The sequence below is a fragment of the Mus caroli genome, unplaced genomic scaffold (genome assembly GCF_978045245.1).
Source record: "Mus caroli unplaced genomic scaffold, Mus_caroli_1 scaffold_1, whole genome shotgun sequence".
Classification (NCBI taxonomy): domain Eukaryota; kingdom Metazoa; phylum Chordata; class Mammalia; order Rodentia; family Muridae; genus Mus; species Mus caroli.
The window spans coordinates 163134237-163155411 of NW_028227256.1; the positions used below are offsets into that span (position 1 = coordinate 163134237).

At 39.7% G+C, this 21175-nt stretch overlaps 1 protein-coding gene across 1 annotated transcript; it reads left to right on the forward strand.

The window, feature by feature from the left end:
• Nucleotides 1–110: 110 nt before the first annotated feature.
• Mpc2 (mitochondrial pyruvate carrier 2) lies at nt 111–20379 on the forward strand. Its single transcript, XM_029478276.2, has 5 exons — nt 111–1005; nt 14203–14243; nt 17421–17505; nt 18674–18785; nt 20160–20379. Exons 1-5 carry the CDS (start codon nt 897–899, stop codon nt 20194–20196), a joined length of 384 nt encoding a protein of 127 aa, XP_029334136.1. The 5' UTR covers nt 111–896; the 3' UTR covers nt 20197–20379.
• Nucleotides 20380–21175: the final 796 nt, after the last annotated feature.

Genomic DNA, 21175 nt, shown 5'->3' on the forward strand with positions numbered 1-21175 from the left:
GGCGGAGGAGAAGGCGGAGGCGGCCGCGAGCTCCTCCCTCTCCTCCCTAGACCACGCCCCCTCCCGGCCCTTCTCGCGAGAGGATGCACAGCGGCAACAGAAAGCCGGTGTGCGTCACGATTGCCCTCACTCTAGGAGAGGAGCTTGAGGGCGCTCTAGCCCACTCCTTAATGAATAGGAGAGGCATGACAAAAGCCGCTGAGGTTGTCTTGCTCACGCCTCTCGAGTCAAAGGAAAAAAACCGGGCGTGATGACCCATGCATGCAATCCCAGCAGTCGGGAGGCTGGACCATAGCGAGATCCAAGCCAGCCTGGGGTATACAGCGAAGACACCGTCTCAAAAACAATAAGTAAATAAGAGGAAGTCCGACAGGTATCCAGCGTCATCTTCAGTTCGGGAGAGGGAAGCCCAGAAAACTTATTAGTCAAAGTGAGGGACGGGGCGGAAGTGCGGCTTCAGTTTCCCCTCTCCAACATGTCCTCCAGGGCCGGAAGGAGGTAAGAGTCTGGCCACGCCTCTTCCGCTCTGTGAGACCAGCCAATTAGAGCAGGCCGTTAAGCTTGCGCAACGCCTCGCCCGCCCAGCTGTAGCGGCCCCAGCACAGCGACCTCTGTAGCACCTGTTGCCATGACTCCTCCCCCTCTGTCTCCCCCACCCGCTCGCAGGAGGCGGGGCGGGGCGGACTTTTGCTGAGCTCCGCCCCCCTGAGCCTTTGCTGGACTCGGCCTCTAGGTGCTTCACCTCCCGCTGCCAGAGCCGGGGAAGGGCGCCCTAGGGCAGAGGCGGACGCCCCAGCGCTATAGAGAGAAAGTGACGAGCGGCCCTTCGTTGTCAGCCAGGAACGCGGACACAGCGGCGCTCCCACCTTGCTGCTGTCGATCCCTAGGCCGCCGCGATGGCAGCTGCCGGCGCCCGAGGCCTGCGGGCCACCTACCACCGACTCATGGATAAAGTGGAGTTGTTGCTGCCAAAGAAATTGAGGCCGCTATACAACCACCCGGCAGGTAATGAATCCTGAACGGCTCGCACCGAGATCGTTCCTCTCCCTCCGAAACCGGGACATTAGAGGCCCTGTGACAGTTGAGTTGCTACCGGAATCCCAGAGCCCTCATCTAGTCCACTGAAGGGAATCCATCAATTCTCCTAGTCTTTCACCTTGTTTCATCTTAGGTCTCTTTCCAAAATCTGAGTATCAACACCCGGTGCCCTTGTTGACTTTTGATGCCTTCGCTCCCTTAAACACTGCTCACACTCCCGACCTCGCCTCCAGACTTGAACCTTACTTAACTCCTGAGAGCCACGAAGGGGTCTTGGGCCACCATGAAACCCTCATTCTCCCCCCTTTCTCCCTCCGTGAATTTCTAACGCACATGTGGGGTAGAGCTGAAAAGGTGTCTGTCTGGTCTCAGCAGAGGGTTTGGAGTAAAGGTCATACTTTAGTTCCTCTTGGCAGAGGCCTACTAAGTGAGCCCTCCCCAAAATTGGAGCTCCCCACCCCCATCCCCTTCCCCTTCCCCTTCCCGGTTCAGTCAATGTCAACCTGGTTCCATAGACCCAGTATAATAAGCCAGTCATTATGCAATCACTGACCAGGTTCTATCTGTGTTTTATGTAGGCAGATATGAATACAGTTCTGTTCTACCGCTCACCAAGATGTGACCTTGGGCAAAATTCTATACCTCTGTCTTAATTCATATAAAATGTATTCAGTGTGAAAATCAAAAATAACATGCTTGATTCTTTGAGGATGTTAGCTGTCACAAGTACTGGATAAGAATTCTTGTAGTTAAAAATAATTCTTTAAGAAACTGGAAGGCCCCTGTCCCTCTAGCTCCTTATTATAGTTATTAAATTAGTTTATTTCCAATACAAAATGGGTGATAGTAATACTTGGGTGAGGACTAAAATCTGATTATATTATGAAGTCTTTCAAGCATAAAATTGAGAGAATAGAAAAATTTACTCACAATGGAAAAATTGAGTTGCTAACAAAAAAGTGAACTTTGCTTTTACATAGTCTACAATTGATATTAGAAAGATTTAGTTCTGTTTGTTTGTTTGTTTGTCTGTTTGTTTGAGACAGCGTTAGCCCAGGATGTCCTGGAATTCACTCTGTAGACCAGGCTGGCCTTCAACTCAGAAATCCACCTGTCTCTGTCTCCCAAGTGCTGGGATTAAAGGTGTGAGCCACCACTGCCCAGAGGAAGGTTTAGTTCTAAGAGATGAGGCAGCTCTCTAGAGCCTGGGCTGATTATTAAATCTGATGTCCACTTTAATAACAGAATGGTCTATACCTCTGCATAGATGGTAATTTTAACACTTAATGGCATTACTGCACTATGAAAGCCATTATAAAACTTGTTCTAGGCCAGGTGTGGTGGCGCACGCCTTTAATCCCAGCACTCGGGAGGCAGAGGCAGGCGGATTTCTGAGTTCGAGGCCAGCCTGGTCTACAGAGTGAGTGCCAGGACAGCCAGGGCTACACAGAGAAACCCTGTCTCGAAAAACCAAAAAAAAAAAAAAAAAAAAAAAAAAAAAAAACTTGTTTTAAGGAACTTTATTGATGAAGTTTGTTTAGTTACCTATTAGTTTTTACATTTTTCTGTTTTGTTATGTTTTATGGCAGAGATTTTCAGAAGATAATAATTTGACAATCTATGTAATGATCAGAATGTTACAAAATCAAATGAGGTCTTTGGCAATTCTTACCCTCCAGCTTTGGAAAAGGTGAGGATAGTGTGGAGCAGGCACAGTTTTAAAGTGCTTAAGCTAACAGGGATTTGGAAAGTAGTCTCTTGTTGTTCTTTTTCAAGACCCTGGCTTTTAGCCACTTGTAATTACTGTTTATAGTACTTAAACTGTACAAGAGTATTTTGTGCGTTTCATCCGGAAGTCTTTGGGTTACTTCTGTTTTCAGTGTGATAAAAGGAACACAGAGTTGGAAGACAGAGGCAGGTTAAGACTTGACTTTAACAAATTCCCCAAACCTTAGGAATCTTTTTGTTTGGTTAGTTGTTTTGTGTTTTCTTTTTGGTTTGGTTTGGTTTTCAAGGCAGGATATCTCTGTGCAGCCCTGGCTGTCCTGGAATTAGCTCTGTAGATCAGGATGGCTTCAAACTCAGAGATCTGCCTACCTCTCCTTCCTGGGTGCTGTGATTGAAAGTGTGAGCCCTCACTGCCTGGGTGTAAATCTTTTAAAATTAAGAATGATTGTAATATCTGTAAAACATGTACAAAAGTATTTGTTTTACAAATCAGAACGAACTTTCTCTTCCAAATAAAGGGTTTAGGGCTTTTGTTGTTGTTATTGTGTTGTTTGTTTGTTTTTGAGACAAGGTCCTTTCTATCCCAGTTTGACCTTAACCTTGAAGTTGAGGTCTTGTTGTTGCTGTTTGTTTTGCTTTTTTAAATTTAGATCTTTACTGGAGTGGTGGCATACTTCTTTAACCCCAGCACTCAGGAGGCAGAAGCAAGCAGATCTCTGTGAGTTTGAGTTCCAGGATAGCCAAGGCTGTGAAACAGGAAAAAAACAAAAAAACAAAAAAACAAAAAACTGTCTCCAAAAACAAAGAATGGATCTTATTACATTGTCCTGGCTGACTTTAAACCTGCTATATAGAACAGTCTGACGTCAGATTCAAGAGAAGTCTTCCTGCCTCGGCTTCCCTAGTGCTGGAATTAAAGGCTCATACCACCGGGTCTAGACCTCTTATGTTTTCAGACAAAGTCTGTCACTGAGCCTAGAGCTCATCATTCACCTAGGCTGGCCACCATTGAGCACCAGGGCTCTGCTTGTCTCCACTCTCAATGATAGCGTTAAAGACAGGCGCCAGTGCTCCTTATTTATGTGGGAATGGAACCTAAGGCTCTGGACATGCTAAGCAAGCACTCTATAACCAAGCTACATCTCTAGCAATTAAGTTTTTTAATAATATGTAAAGATGCCTACCACTAAAAACGTATTTGTGATCGAAAAGTTGTAAGCCCAGCAATATAGACATGAACAAGCATGAAAAATATGATCTAATGTTTGAACAAAAATCTGAGAAAACAGATTATTGTTCTACTCATTACCCAGAATGAATTGTGCCTTTGAATACTATTGTACTTTAGTTTTTGGTATTGAATAACCTTCTAAGCATTAGACTACATTCATATACAAGGTTCTATTAAAAAGTTATGAAAGGTTAGAATATTAACAGTCAGAAAGTATATGTTGCTTATTATAAAATTTTAAATTTATTTTTTGTTATTGACAAATATTTCTAAAGAGGTAACAAGAATATGTTCTATTTAGATATTTATTGTAGTTGGAATACTATGTGGCCTGGAATTTTGAGGCCATTGTCATCTTTTTGCTTGTATAAGTCATGTGCTATGATATAGAATGATTGCCTCTGTAGGAAAATAATAAAAAATAGCTAAATTGGATTCCTAGACAAGTTCCTCAGCTCATATAAGGGGTGTCATTTAACCCACCGTCTAGCTAACTATATAGAAAGCATGTTGCACCAAACAAGCCAGTTGCATAACTCTGCTCTAGGCATTGCCAGATCTTCACATTGAGGGTGCGTTGCGCAGTGTTTACTTAATGCTTACTTGTCTGTATGGCTTGAATGTCCTTTAACTCTTTAAGTATTGAGACTTAATCCTTCTTGTGAGGCATTAAGTAACTGGAAATATAACCAGTCAAAGGTGTTCGGAGGTAGAAACTTTAGCAAGTAATTAGAATGAAATTAATTCCACAGGGTAAAGTGCCTATGACTGAGTCCTAGTGACTTCGGGACAGAGACTATGCATATACCTAAACTTATCCTTTTCCCCTCTTGCTGAGTAGGATTGCTCTGCCCAATCTCAGCTATCTGTCAGCAGGAAGGCCTTAGATCTGACTTCTCTCTACTCATGAGCCAAACAGTGGGTGCTGGGAACTAGATCTGGTCTGTTCTGACAGCAACGACTACTCTTGACCACTGAGCCATCTACCCAACCCCAGGTGCTTCTCACCAAGTATTGGCCTTAGATATTTCATTGTAATAATGGAACATGGATTAATACAGCTGAGGAAACACACTGCTAATTTTTAAAGCATTGTTTTGTTTTGTTTTTTGAGACAGGGTTTCTCTGTGTAGCCCTGGCTGTCCTGGAATTCACTCTGTAGACCTGGCTGGCCTTGAACTCAGAAAGCCACCTGCCTCTGCCTCCCAAGTGCTGGGATTAAAGGCGTGGGCCATCACTGCTAGGTAGAAAGCATTCTTTTTTTAAAAAAATTGTGAACTATAAAATAAGGTGGATCATCCCAAGAGATGCATAATATAAAATACCAGTATTCATAATCCTGATCTTAGTGTTAAGTCAGAACCAGTTTTAGTGCAATTAAAAATGGTTTTGGCAGTCAGTAATGGTATCAAATACCACCCTTAACATTATAAGGATGTGTGTGTAGTTGGCCATACGATATCATATATAGTGTGTAAGTCTTGTACAGTACGTGGAACTAAGAGGGATATTGAAAAGTGAAGAGAGTAAAGGATGAGACATCGTTGATGCATGGATAGTAAACTACATTAGAGACATTCTGATATGCTGCTGAATGCTAGGACAACTGCAGATAACAATTATGTACATTATACACATACACACACACACGTTGGGATTTCTTTTTTTATTTTTATTTTTTTTTTTTGGGACAATGTCATATAGAACAGTTTGGACTTGCTATGTAGCTGGGTACAGCTGACCTTAAACTGATCCTCCACCTCTGCCAACTGAGAGCTGCACATAAACAAAGAATGACAAATCCCAGACAGGCCCAGAAAATAATGCCTGTACTCCAGTCCTCGGGAGATACAGGGAAGAGGACCAAGTGTTATTGCAGTTTAAAAAGCTGAGAAAAGGAAAGCCATGATAGAGAACGGTGTGGAAGGAATGAGAAGAGGTAGTGGCCTTTGTGACCTTCCAATATTCAGTAAGAAAGTTTATGCTTTACTTCAGACACAATGAATACCAGTTCAGTGTTTGTAAGTGTATGTGTGCATATGTTTTTCCAGGAAGGAAGTCTTTTTATAGTGGGGAGAATCATACATACATACATACATATAGCCTATGTTCTGGACAAAATTCATTTATTCCACTGATGACAATTACTCCCAGCCAAAAAAAAGTTTAGGAAATAAAATTTAGTTTATAAAAGTACAATCCACCTAGCTGGAGATGGTTGTGTACCCCCGTAATCCTAGCACTCAGGAGGAAGAGGCAAACAGATCTCTCGGAGTTCTAGGCCAGCCAGGTTTGCTAGTGAGTTCTGGGGCGACCAGAGCTACATAGTAAGGTCCTGTCACAGAAAACCAGATAATGGAGGAAAAAAAAAAAAAAAGAGGAGAAAAGGTGCATCCTTCTGCCTGGCATGGTGATACACACCCGTAAGCCTCTTCCAGAGGCCGAGGCAGGACAGCACCCCAAGTTCAAGGCCAGCCTGAACTGAGCTGTGTGTTCCAAGATACCTTGAACTATATGATGAGACCCCTGTCTCAGAAAAAACAAAAAGTAAAAACAAACAAAATAGGAACTGGGTAAGGTGGCTCTGCAGGCAAACTGAGTTTGATCTCAGGGTCTCGCACAGTATGAAAGAACTGACTCTCAGAAGTTGTTCTCTGACCTCAGTGAGTGTGCCTACTGCATGCAGGCACCACTCCCTCAGACCCACTAAATAAATAGAGTAATACATGTTAAAAAGAAAAATAATTATTTTGCTATTTACTATATTTCCCTTATCCTTAAATAGATCATAATTTTAAATATACATAGAATACTGTCTGATATTTCTAAATTATCAATTTTTGATGCCTTTTCTACCTTTAAGAGTAGTAGAGTCTTAAGAAAAGGTGAAAATGTATTGTTAAATTCTTTGTCTAAAAATGTTCATTTCTCTCTGAGAATATCATGTTTCTTGTTGAGCTATAAAATGGAATTTTTGTAAGATGATTTTTAAAATTCATTTCCACTTAATTATTTCAATAATAGTAAATATTAACAGCTATTCTATCAATTTATACTTCTGTTGATCCTGATACTAAGGTATTATACTCATATTAAATAGTATAATTATCATTTATTTTTATGTTTTCCAGTGATAATAACTATATAACTATATAGCCTAACCCTGTTTTTTCAGTCTTAATAATGCATTGGCATTGTTGCCATTTGAGTAATGTCTACATCTAAGTTATTTATTTCACTAATGTTTTTAGATCCAGTGGCTGCTTCTGTATCTGAATGCATATATTATCTGCATTTATTCACTATATAATCTGAAGATAAAACAAATTAGTTGAGAACAAATGAAAGGGAAAACTAAGTTTTCTTTATAGTTATAGTTATATTGTTTGGGCCCCACTCCCACCAGAGACATCGCTACATAGTCCTAGATAGCCTAGAAATCTCAGAGTAGGCCAGGAAATCTTCAATTTCACAGAAGTCTACCTACCTCTGTTTCCTTATTGCTGGAATTTAAAGCGTATATGTCTATACCCAGCCCTCCTTTTCTTTTTTAAAACTTGAAAGCAAAATAAAAAAATAAAACAAAAGCAAACTACTTTGTGGTGGTGGTCATACCTGTAATCCTATTTGTGGTAGTTGGAATATGCATAACCCAGGCTACCTGGGGAATTACAAGCCAGTGTGGGGTACGGAGTGAGACAACCCCCATGCCCCTACCCCATCTCAAAGATAAAACAAAGCACAAAACAAAAACAGCTACTTGTTTATTTTTGCAATTATCCAACTCTAATTATCCTGATATTAACTTGTCCATTGCCTTCAAGTACCTCAGAAAAATAGCAATTTATAATGTCTTACATATCTGCTACTAATATTTTTTGTTTAGCACTTAAAACTTATTAAACTCATTTAAAGTTTGTTTTCATCATTTAAAATTATCACTAATTAGGGCTGAAGAGATGTCTCAGCACTTAAGGATACTTGCTGTTTTTGCAGAGGAACTAGGTTTGGTTCTGGTTCCTAGTACTGAGATAGTAGCTCATAGCCATCTGTAACTCCAGTTTCGGGGGATCTGATACCATCTTCTGGCCCCCGTGGGCACCAGGCAAAATAGCCATAACATTAAATAAATCTATTTTTTTCACCAGTTAAAATATCTTTCTTGGTCCAAAGTCCTGGCCACTTAATTCATGTTTGAAGGAGGGTTTTTGTTTGTTTGGTTGGTTGGTTAGTTGGTTGGTTGGTTGATTTGGTTGTTTGGTTCTGTTGGCATTTGTGCAGTTAAATTTTTATAACTGTTGCCTAGCTTGGAACATTTGAGTAAATTAGTTACTAGATAAACCTACTGGAAAACTTTACTATTCATTAACTCAAATGTTCAACCATGTAAACTTTCAAAGATGCCAAGAAGGACCTTACTCAGAAAACAATTTGGGGACAGCAGTAGAATAAACAGTTTTGACATGGTGGGGGCTGGGAGAATCCAGAAAAAAATCAAAGAAAATATGGACACCTCTTCACCCAGAGACTGAGAAGGTGCACTTTCTTGAGTAATGAAACCAAGCTTCAAACAATAATAAAACCAAACTAAGAAATGTATATAGACTGTGTTCCAAGGGTCCATGTATATCAAAGAAAAATGATACCTCCCTACTCACTCTAAATGGAATTACAGGGATCTGTATTCTGGGCTTGGAACAGGCTCCATGGTCTAAGAATAGCTTGTTAGTAAAAGTCTAGTAAAGTCCTGAAGGAAGCCTATGTTCCTGAAAATGAGGAGACACTGATTCTGGCCTTGAGAATAAAGCAATGTCAGGCCGTTCTCTGTCAAGCCTACTAAAGTTTGCATATGTTTGATAGAGCTTCTATCCTGGGCATGCATAGTTAAGCCCAATGTAGAAGACAGTAGAATAGATGAGCTGTTTGGGTTGTTCAGAGAAGCATTTAGCTTAAACTGGAGATGCTAAAGAAGGTTTCCTTGATAACCTGACAGCAAAAGCAAGACCTTGAGGGATGGCAGTTAGGGTTAAGAGGAGGATGTTAGTGTGGACCTACTGAGTGGTTCTTTGCTGGGGCAGCTGACTTGTGCATTCAAATGTTTAACAGCACCCAGGTCTCTTTGCCCAGGAGAGGGCACTGGTAACAACAGCAGAAGCAATACCACTGTAACCACCTATTTGTAGCAATTGTTTGCTTGGTTCCTATCTCCTGCACCTCTAATCCCAATAGTCACACAGAGGAAGCCAAAGCAGAAGGAACCTGAGTTCAGAATCTAAGGTATATACAAAGCATTGTCTCAAAAAATATTTTTTTCCTTTAAATCATGGTTTTCCTTAGTATAATTTATCATAAAATTCTACTTGGGTCCCTACCAACTGCTAATGAGTACTGGTGTGTGCTGGAATTACAGGCTAGCTTGTACCACACAACACTGCATTGGTCTAGTCCCTCAATAATTCTACTTCTTTCTACTCACCCTCCCTCTCTGTTTTTGAGACAGGATCTCCCTACTATCCTGGAATTCAGTTTGTAGACCTCAGACTCACAGAGATCTACCTGCCTCTGGGATTAAAGGGCTGCACCACCACACCCAGCTCTCTTCCTCTGTGTGTGTGTGTGTGTGTGTGCATTTTTTTTTTCTTTGTTTGTTTGTTTGGGTTTTTTTTTTTTTTTTTGGTATTTTGTTTGACCTAGAACTCACTGATCCTCCTGCCTCAGCCTCCAGTGCTGGGACTACAAACATGTACCACATAATCTTAAAGAAAGTTTTGTTTCTAGTCTTGCTCAAGGTAGGAAGAGAGGGACTGGCTGTGGTCAGAATAGCACTGGTCAGAGCCAACTGTGGCAAAACAAACACAGATGGATTTTTTTTTCTCATTCAATTAGAAGCATCAAAAATTTGAACCCTTTGGTAGTTTCAATTCTCTCAACAACCATTTCATTTCTCTCAACTGTCTACAATTCAGCACTGTCTACAAATTTGTTCCACAGTTTATAAATAGAGTAGGTGAAGGTTTATGGGGAAAATGTAAAAATAATATGATATGAGATATCTAGGAAAATAAAGCTTAGCATTATAATTATACTCACAAAGACATGATCTGTGATCTTCGAGTGTTTGGAGAATTCTAAAAATGATACCCTAAGATTAATTGCAGTATAAACTACTTACTACCATGTGCAAAGTCCTGTTTCTAGTGTCAGCAACACACACACACACACACACACACACACACACACACCACACACAGAGCTAAACCAGACTCACCAATATCTAATGCCAAGCTCACGAAAACAGTTTATATCATTCTTAAGTATCATGCTGGGTGAGTTCCAGAACTCTATACTTTGAGTTTTCTCTGGATTACTTAATAAGGCATTAAGTTGGATAGTTGTTGCTGTACTTTGTTTGGGGAATAATTTCAAGAAAAACATATGTTTGTTCAATGCAGATGAAAAAGACTAAGTCCTGAAATATAAACCAATGAATCTCCTAGATACTAGAATTATAAGAACTGCACCACTGCACATAGCTTCCAACTACTGTCAGTCGTCAGTTGGGTGGATCTGAAGATGATGGAAGCCACTGATAAGGAGAGCCAAGAATATTTTTAAGATTGTGTATGTCTACATACATATCTATTTTATGCATATATGCTTCTTTATTCATTATAGTAACATAAGTAATATAAACGATTTTTCCATTATGCTGGCTAACTTTCCTTTAATACTATGCATGCAAGTCTGTATTGTGCAGCTACTTGATAATCCTCATAGATAAGTTGATAAGCAGCTACTGTTTAAAGTGTACTGTGGAGGGAAGGCTAAGTAAGTGTGGCACTACAGACCCGTAATCCCAGCATGCAGTTGGTGAGGCAGGCAGATCTTTGTGAGTTCCAGGCCAGCCACAGCTACACAGTGAAACCTTATCTCGAAACCAAAAATCAAAAGAGGCCAAGAGTAAGTATTGCTGCAAGCTTGAACACACACTGGGATTTGTAATGCGACTTTGTCTCAAAACCCTAAAGTAAAATACATTGTGGTAGATTTTTAAATCTCCTGTACTAAAATCTCATTGAATTGGTCAATTTAGCTGTAAGAATGAGGAGAACTAGTCTGAGATATAAAAAGAATCAAGATATATGATAAACTGGGAAAGTAGTCCAGGGTGCCTGCCACTTAATGTTAAAAGCAAGTGATAGCCCAGTTTCTTAAGTTGTGACTCACAGCCCTCTATCTGGTTATGTAACTGAATTTGGGAGCAGTAGAAACTTTGTCAACAGTAAAAGTTTCTGAACATATAACAACAAAAACTTAACTCAAGCTTAAATACATAGGAGTTGTAGAGATGGCTTAGCAGTTAAGAGCACTGGCTGGGATTGGAGAGGTGGCTCAGTGGTTAAGAACAATGACTGCTCTTCCAGAGGAACTGAGTTCAATTCTAAACAACCATGTTGTTGCTTACAACCATCTGTAATGGGATCAGATGCCCCCTTTGGTTTGTCTACAAACCAAACTACAGTGTACTCATATAAATAAAATAAATAAAGTTTGCAAGACCAATGGGCCTCTCTTTCCACTGATGGCCAATGAGGCCACCTTCTGATACATATGAGTGGGTGGGGAGGGGAGTGGTACGGGGGGAGGGGGGTAATGGGGGACTTTTGGGATAGCATTGGAAATATAAATGAAGAAAATACCTAATTAAAAAATAAATAAAAATAAATAAATCTTAAAAAAAGAAAAAAGCACTGGCTGTTCTTCCAGAGGAAGATTCCCAGCAGCTACAGAGTGGCTCACAACTGTCTGAAACTCCAGCTCCAGGGGTTACAGCACCCTCTTCTAGCCTCCTCAGCAGCCAGGCACACAAGTGATACACAGACATACACGTGAGCAAAGCACTCGTATAAATCAAATCAAATACATAGTGAACTAAAGTGTTTCTGATAGTATTTATCCTTGTTATAGTGCACAATTTCACTACAGCCTCAGTTCTGAACACAAAGTATACACTGTGGGCTGGGCATACAGTCGCAACACACAATGTTAGCAAGTACTGCCTGAAACATCTCACTCAGATATAAGACTATTATATGTTATAAATTGCATATTTTACTGTATATACAAAGTACAAAGCTCTTACAGAAATACGGTTTAATTACAAAAAGGTTTTGATTATTTTTAAAGATTTATTTTATGTATGTGAGTACACTGTTGCTCTCTTCAGACACACTAGAAGAGGGCATCAGATCCCATTACAGATGGTTGTGAGCACCATGGGTTGTTGGGAATTGAACTCAGGACCTCTGGAAGAGCAGTGAGTGCTCTTAACCACAGAGCGATCTCTCCAGCCAGTTTTGAATACTTTTACCTTTTTTTGCTCTGCATGTAAGCACCAAATTCATATATCTTTGGATTGGACTGTCAGGATGTTTGATAATAAAAAAATTACTGAGTACTGGAAAGGTGGTTCATGATTTAAAAGAATTTGTTGCTCTTCCAGAGGACCAGAAATCTGTCCCCAGCACCCGCAGCATGTAGCTCACAACTACCTGTAACTCTAGTTTCAAAGGATCTGATGAATCTCTGTGAGTTCAAGGCAAGCCTGGTCTATTCCAGGTCCTTACTCAAAAAATTATCTTTATAAAGTAGAATATTAAGGTAGTAGTAATAGACATGGGCATAAATTATATTTTTAACCTTGGATTTGTTTATAAATCACTCTTTTTATATTAGGTTACATAATGAAATAAGCATCCCTGGAATGGTGGGACATGCCTGTACTCTCAGCACTACCCTCCAGGACAGCCTGAGCTACAGTTTAACGAGAATGTGTCTCAAAAAAAGAAAAAAGAAGGGAATATATTGGCAAGTTTAGTTACATTTTAAGGTCCCCAGACAAAATCTGTCATCTCTTATCGTACCATATCCTCTGAGGTAAAAAGAGTTGTCTGTGGATCTAGTACAGGACATGAGTTAAAGAGTTAGGAACTTGCATCCCACTTACTGCTGCTCACCAGGTGCATGGCTTGAATGAATCCTCCAGCTTCTCTAAGTTCCTCCCCCTCTGATGTCATGCTTCTCAGATTCTAGGTTATCCAAGAAAAACAATTTTCTTCTTTGTTTTTGAGACAGGCTCTTACTGTGTAGCCCAGGCTGACCTCAAACTCAACAAGTAGTCCATGCTATGAACTCACAGCATACACCTGCCTCCCCTCAGCCTTTCAAGTGGTGAGATTATAGGTATGAGTCACCTCACACAGGCCAGCATTCATTTCAAATGCTTCAGATATTTATTTGACATTTTAAACAAGCAGATAAGTACCAAACTGACCAAAACAAGGACCTTGTTACTAAGGAACCTTTGAGAACCTGTATCAAAATAGACATTAGATGTGTGTGTGTGTGTGTGTGTGTGTGTGTGTGTGTGTGTGTGCGTGTGTGTGTGTGAGAAAGAGAGAGAGAGAGAGAGAGAGAAATAGAGAAATAATGTATAATCTATGTTTATATTGAAATATATTAAATAAAATAGAATATACAGAATTTTTGCAAGACCTCTTAGGTATATATGATAAATTATCATTTATAGCTACAAGTTTTAATAAAAGGAATGAACATTACTAAAACTTATGTAACTAAATTTTATAATTTGGCATTTCCTCTAAAGATTGTCTGTGACTAAACTAAAATTAAGTTTCTGTTCAAAACAAAGCACTGGGAAAGATTTCCAGAACTATCTCCATTGTTTCTTTAGCTTGTTTTTTAAGGTTTATTTTATTTATTTATATATACTTGCTTATGTCCATGTGGGTTATTTATACAGTACAGTGCCTCCAGGGGTCAGAAGAGGACATCTAGAACTGGAGTTGCAGATGGTTGTGGCCCACTTGATATTGGTGCTCAGGACTGAACTCAGGTCTCTCTGTAAAAGCAGTATGTGCTCTTAACTGCTGGACTATCCTTCCAGCCCCACCTTAGCTTGTGCCACAACACCTGGCTCACCTTAGCTTATTTTTAATGTTATAAATACAAATAATTGGCAAGAATATTAAAAGACACATAGAAGATTGATACTATATTTTTGTCCCTTCCTAAATCTTAATACAAAGTGTATAGAAAGCAGAGTAGAATTTGGTGTTAGTTAATAAAGGAATGCATATAATACACTGGATTATTTCTCAATTTTTCTTTCTTTTATATTTCAGGCCCCAGAACAGTTTTTTTCTGGGCTCCAATAATGAAATGGGTAAGTCTTTGTTCTAATAGGAGTTACTTGAAATAATTAATTCCTTAATATAAATTTACTAATTTAAAATAGATTTTATGAAAGCTGTATACTACCTACCTTTCTCTACACTATTAATTTATCAGAAATGGCTTTTCCCCCCCACGCTGGATGTCCTGGAGCTTACTCTGTAGACCTCCAACTTACAGAGATACGCCTGCCACTGTCTCTTGAGTGCTGGGATTAAAGGCATCTTTCACTACCACCGAGCCTAAATTCTTAACAAAACATACAGAGTCATGCAAGGTGGTATATATACTCTATTATCCCAGTACTTGACTGACAGAGATAGGAAGGTAGGGAAGGGTTTAAGTCTATCCCTCGGCTCTATATAGAATTTGAGGCCAGCCTAAAGTGTATATGACTATGTCTAATATATGTATTACATAAAAGCATTTGGTGTAAATGATAGAGCTTATGACTTTTAGCTCCAAGATTAATAATTGTACTACAATATATAGTCTCTGTATATATAATACATATTCAATCTAGTGGCTATAGCAATGATTTATAGCAAATCATTGAATTTATATTGAAAAGGATCTGTTTGAAACTTTTATAAGTGGGGATCTTCAGGCCCCATCACATATCTGCTTACTCAGTCTGAAAAGAATCCAGGGATGGAGCCCAATAAGCTGTTTTAATACCCTCTGCAGGTGATTCTAGTGTCCTCCAAGTTTGAAAACTGCTGGTCTGTGAGCTTTAATATGACAGAATACATGTAAATTACTACCTTAATCAGTTTTGCTTTCGTATTTTAAATATACATCCTAGTACTGTTCATTGCTTCATCATATAGCCAGTCGGCAAAGACTTTGCATCTTGGAGACTTTGGGATTATACACACTCCCCTACTTACTGTTTCTTTCTCTTAAAATACCATTCTACTTCTTGATTGTGTCTGTGAGTTTGACTGTTCTAGGTACCTCATAGAAGTGGAAGCATGCAATATTTTTTTAAGATCTTTTAAATATCTATGTCTATGTGCATATATTTATACATGTTGCTGATGTCTGAGGAGACCAACGAGTGTGTCAGATTCTCTGAAGCCAGAGTTAGAGGCATTTGTGAGCTACCCAGCATGGGTGCTAGGAACCTAACTTTAGTCCTCCGCAGGAGTAACAAGGGCTCTGAACTGCTGAGCCATCTCTCCAGGCCCACAGAATCATGCAGTGTTTATGACTGGTTTGTGTTCTCCAGGCTATTGCATGTCAGAATTTGCTTATTCTGCAGCTGAATAATATCCAGTGTTGCTGACTATAGGGCTGGATGCTTGCTGCTTGAAAGCTAGTACTGCGGAGCTAAGAGTTGGTGCAAAAGAAATAAGGTTTATTGAAGGACTGGCAACTTGGAAGACAGGGGAGGCTTTTATGCTGCTACCTCTGACCTCCATCCTGCTCCATCTCTCCAAAAAAATTGTCAGGAATTGGGTGTAACAGAGGACTTTTAGCACTAGTGTGGTTGGACAAATCTTTAATCCCAGTACTCAAGAGATAGGCAGTCAGATTAGTTCAAAAGCAACCTATTCTACATAGAAAATGATAATTTAAAAATGGGGTGTTTTTAGAAGGACGCACAGGGGACGGTTGCAAGAATAATACATGCTGGGCAGAGCCCTTATCGTTTATAGCATTTATCTCCCTTTTTTTTTCTTTTTTCTCGTCTGGGTGTAACATTGTAATGGACCTTTAACCTCCTAAAGATCTTTAAACAGAATTATTCAATTTTATATTGTTGATGTGCGGTACCACAGATTGAGCCCAGGGCCTATGTGTGCTAGGCAGGTGGTGTAGCAGCACCGAGGTGCATCCCCGGCCTAGCACACTAACCCTGTGCAAGTTGAATCTCAGCGCTTACACGTTCTATGTTAGCCGGTGCATAAACTAAAGAATATGGAGAGGCAGTTACGTATTTGGGAGCAGTCTTAACATTATCAGATGCTTTGGTTTGAGTTTTATTTTGGTGTGGTTTGGTTTATAGTACCAAGACTTAAACTCGGGGCCTCGTGCGTGAATGGCAGGGGTGCTTTACTATGGCGTGCCACCCTTTTTTACCTTTTGTTTTGAGATATTGTCTCAGTAAACGGTCTAGATTTGCCTTGAAGTTTTGATCCTCAACCCTCTTTTAACTTCTTACTTTGGAATAGGATCTCACGAAGATGCCAATGCTAACCTTTGAACTCACTCTGTTGTTATGACAGGCTTTTAACTTATGATCCAACTCCCCTTAGCCCATACCTTGAATCACAGGCTTACACCAGCCCAGCTTATTACCAAGAGTTCTGAGTGATGCTGAAGTTAGGATATGTGTGGTATAGTTCTGTAAAAAACACTGAAGACAGGAGTGGGGTGGAGGTGGAGAGACAGCTCGGTGGTTTAGAGCGCTTACTTCTCTTGCACATACCTAGATTCAGTTCCCAGCATCTACACGATGCTTCACTGCCAGCTGTAACTCCAGTTTCATGGGTTCCAGTGCCCTTGTCTGGACTCCATGTGCACTGCACACAGATAGTACACCTGTGTGCATGCTGGCAAAATGCTCATACCCACAAAAATAAAAGTAACAATTTTAAGCCACCAAGGAAGATATGGTCATGTGTATTTTAATATTAAAGAAAAATCATCTAGGGCCAGTAAGAGCTCAGATGATAAAGGCTCCTTTGGCTAAGCCTAAATTCAATTTCTGGGACTCACTTGGTGTAAGGAGAGAAGTGACTCCCACAGCTTGTTCTATGACTTCTACATATGTACTATGGTATATGTACGTGCTCACAAAAATAAGAACATTTCTAAAAATAGGAAAAAAGCCATCTAATAAACTAAGACTGAGTGAACTTTCCAGGTACTTTAAAAAACAAAAACATATTGACAGAAAACACGAGGAAGTACTCCTAAATTTGTTATAGGGGGTTTTTGTTTGGTTGGTTTGATTTGGTTTTTGGTTTGGTGTTGTTGTTTGTTTGGTGGGGTTTTTGGGGGACGGGGGCGGGGGTTCTTGCTGTGAATTTTCTTAATGGACTGGGCATTATTATGATTATAACTTTCATGTGGAAATTCACAACTATTTTATGTTTAATTTAAAGTTAAAGATGATTGTCTCGCTCCTGATGCTCCACCATGTCTTAATATATATTTGCAGGGATTGGTATGTGCTGGACTAGCTGACATGGCCAGACCTGCAGAGAAACTCAGCACAGCTCAGTCCACTGTGCTGATGGCTACTGGTAAGTTAAACCCTTCCAAGTTCTACGGTTGTGTAACTATTTCTGAGGAGATGTGAGAAAAAGTCTGTGCACTACAGAAGAAGTTGAAACAACCAAAGTTCAGTTTAGTGAAACAATGAGTTTCTTGGAGCTAGTTATAGAAATAGGGGTAAGGAGTTACAGGACCAGAAAGGACTCAGATGGTTGCATCACGGAAAACCTACCACAGCATGGGTGACAGGCAGGAAACATGGAACTCGCTGCACAAACTGCAGACAATTTAACAGGTTAGAAAGTGTTTCTTCTAAGTTAACTCGGTTAGTCTGAATATCTTCCAGGAAGCTTGGCTTGTTTGAGAGTTTTTCTCAGCAGTCTTTACTATTTATAATGAGCTTAAAGAGAGAGGGAATTAAGTGCCACTGGTCAGTTTTAGGAACTTCCTGATATTTTTAAATTTACTTCTTGAATCTTAACCAGCTTCTCTTCATATCATCACAAGTCTTTTTAAATTTATTATTGTTAAGAATTTCATACATGGTATAATGTTTTGATGAAATCATCCCCCCACTATATTTCTCTCTCAACAACAGTAAGAGGAACATCCTGAGTTTTAACTTACTTCCAGGATGGTTATCCTGAAAGAGATTGCTATACAATAACTACATACTAGCTGAAGCAATAGCGCTGCCTCTAAAGGCCAATCTCACAACTGAAATTAACCACATACAACAAAACTCTCTTTGGTCTTACAGTCATTAATGGTTTTGTTTTTCAAATGTTTGCACACATATTTACACACATTATCCATCCTTAGGAAACCTGCTGCATTATGGCTAGCTGAGCCAGGAAGGCTGTTAGAAATAAGGATCTGCCTGAGAGTTTGCTTTTCAGGTTTTTGAAATCTTTTGGAAAGATGGTATAGTTAATATGACTGGTTCCTAGCCAAGTCTCCTTTTAATGTAAGAACTGAGAATTCATGTAATACTGAAAATTATATCATGAGAATTTTTATGTACTATATAATGCAGAAGAGTCTATACCTTTAAAAATGCTTTGTTTCACCCCACACTGTGACTTTTCTTCTTGTATGAGCTGCTTGTTGACTCTTCCTTTGCACTTAATGCTCTTTGTTGGCTTAAAAAAAAAATAAATCAAACTTTTAAGGGAAAAAAATGCTTTGTTTCAACAGGGTTTATTTGGTCAAGATACTCACTTGTAATTATACCAAAAAATTGGAGTTTGTTCGCTGTTAATTTCTTTGTGGGGTCAGCAGGAGCCTCTCAGCTGTTTCGGATTTGGAGGTAAGCCAAGGTGCTTTTAGAACTGGCTCAGAAGTCACCTCAATGGCTGTGTGTGTATCAAGTATTATATTGACTAAATTGTACATGAAGGAGAAATGTGTTCTTTCCATCAAAGTCTGGAGAGTTACAAATAAGTTAAAAGCAGCCAAGCTTATGTTACCTAGGTTTTAGATCCAACAGTTTATTGTCTAAATGGGTTCTCATTTTTCACAGTCTCTCTCTCTCTCTCTCTCTCTCTCTCTCTCTCTCTCTCTCTCTCTCTCTCACACACACACACACACACACACACACACACACACACAGACACACACACATACACACACACAATTGTATTAGCTAACTTTCTGTTGCTGATAAAATACCATACCATGAACAAAAGCAACTTAAACAAGAAAGAGTTTGCTTGGCTTACAGTTCCAGGGGGGCAGAGTCTATGATGGTGGGAAATCATGACGATAGGAACAGCTTGGCTGCAGGAGCAGGTTGATCCCATTTCCATTCACATATGAGAAGCAGAGAGAGGGCACAGGAAATGGAGTATGACTGGGAAACCTCAAAGCCAACTTTCAGTGACAATACTTTGTCCAGCAAGGCTCCACCTCTTAAAGGTTCTATAACTTCCCAAACAGCACCACCCTGGGGACCAAGTGTTCAAATCCATGAACCCTTGGACAGCAATTCTCATTTAGACCAGCACCACAATGTATAAAACTCATGGTGTGCTAAGTAGATTCCATCATCCTCCTTTTCACTTGCTTTCAACTATGTGTAGTAAGTGAGCTTTCAATGTATAGGAGGTTTATATACATAGTCACATTGGCCCAGGGTCACTCAAGATGGAACATAAAGGGCTGAAGGAATAATGGTGTGGCTGTTAGGAGTGCCAGTGGCTCTTTCTGAGGACTGAAATTTGACTCTCAGCACCTACGTCATGTGGCTCACAACCGCCTGTAACTCCAAGCTCAGGAAATCCAGTTTCTGGTCTTGACAGAAACCTGTACACTTCACATGCACACATAAACACACGCACACAATAATTATTTTTTAAATAAAGAATGAAAATAGGTCAGTGGATGTGGCTTATAGGTCCAGTGCTTGCCTAGCATATGTGAGCCCTTGGATTGGACCCCACTCACTGGAATTTTTTTTAAGTGTGTGTGTGATAAAAATTAAAATTTATATAAGAAACTTACCCCATATAATTGGTTAAAATCTGAAACAGAGAGCAGAAGCAATGAAACCTTTGAGTGAATTTTCCTTCAGCCTATTTTAGTAAGCTCCGTGGAAGATTGTATTGACAGTGGGAAAGAAGTGCTTCTCATTTTCTCTGTACATGTTGGTATTGATAATTATTCATCTCTGTTATCTTTATAGATATAACCAAGAACTCAAATCTAAAGGAATCCAGTAAGAGAGTTCCTGGTCACCTGAACACTCTAGATGTGGACAGAAACATTGGAATCTAGTGTACTTGATTACCGATAAGGTGATGCTAACTATTCGGATAACATTCGAAGAGAAGGAAAGCAAAATCTAACTGTACTTAAAAGCTAGCACTTGACTTCACAAAAAATAAAGCAAACTTTTATTACCAGTCTGTCTTTACATATGCCTCAGGGGACTTGCTTGTGGATGGCACCAACCTTGGTTTCTACCATTTGTCCATAATAAACCATACTTGGCCCAGCTTCATCTTTCAGTTAACCAAAATGTAAGCACAAACACATACAAGCAAACATGGTCAAAGGGTTAAGAAATCTGCTTACTAGTGTGGGATGGCCAAGTGACTGCAAGTGGAAGAACATAATGTCCAAGGGTGAAAGAGAGACAGTAGAATGACTGGCAAAATGGACTGAACTATTTTAAAACACTCTAACCAGACAGACATTCTTTCATCACTAGAGATTTTTAAATAGGATGGTTGTAATGATGAACTGAGACAATTTTGTTGTTCTGGTTTTTGCTGTTCATTTTCTTTAAGACAGGAACTCTCCTCTCACGACTCAGTCTCTCAAGTGTGGAGGTTGCAGAAATGTGCTCTCATTCCCAGCTTGAGATAATGTTAACACAGCCTGATTCATAAAGAGTGCTAATCTTTAATTACTTTAGTAACTAATATAATACAGCACAAAAGGCTCTAGAGCCCATCTACCCTGACCTTACATCTTAGTTCTTTGATTTATAAACTGGGGCTTTGGGTAAAATACGTGCTTTGCAGAGACTTGCAACCTAACTAGGTTTTCCGTATATGCTTGTAACCTTTGTCTCCAGGATCTAGGAGACTCTGGGCATAGATTACTCTATACTGGAAAATTATCTTTCGATTGATTTGGCCTTAATTTTGAAGTACTGAACTAAAACTATTAGCAAAACAAGTCTTCATTAGCACT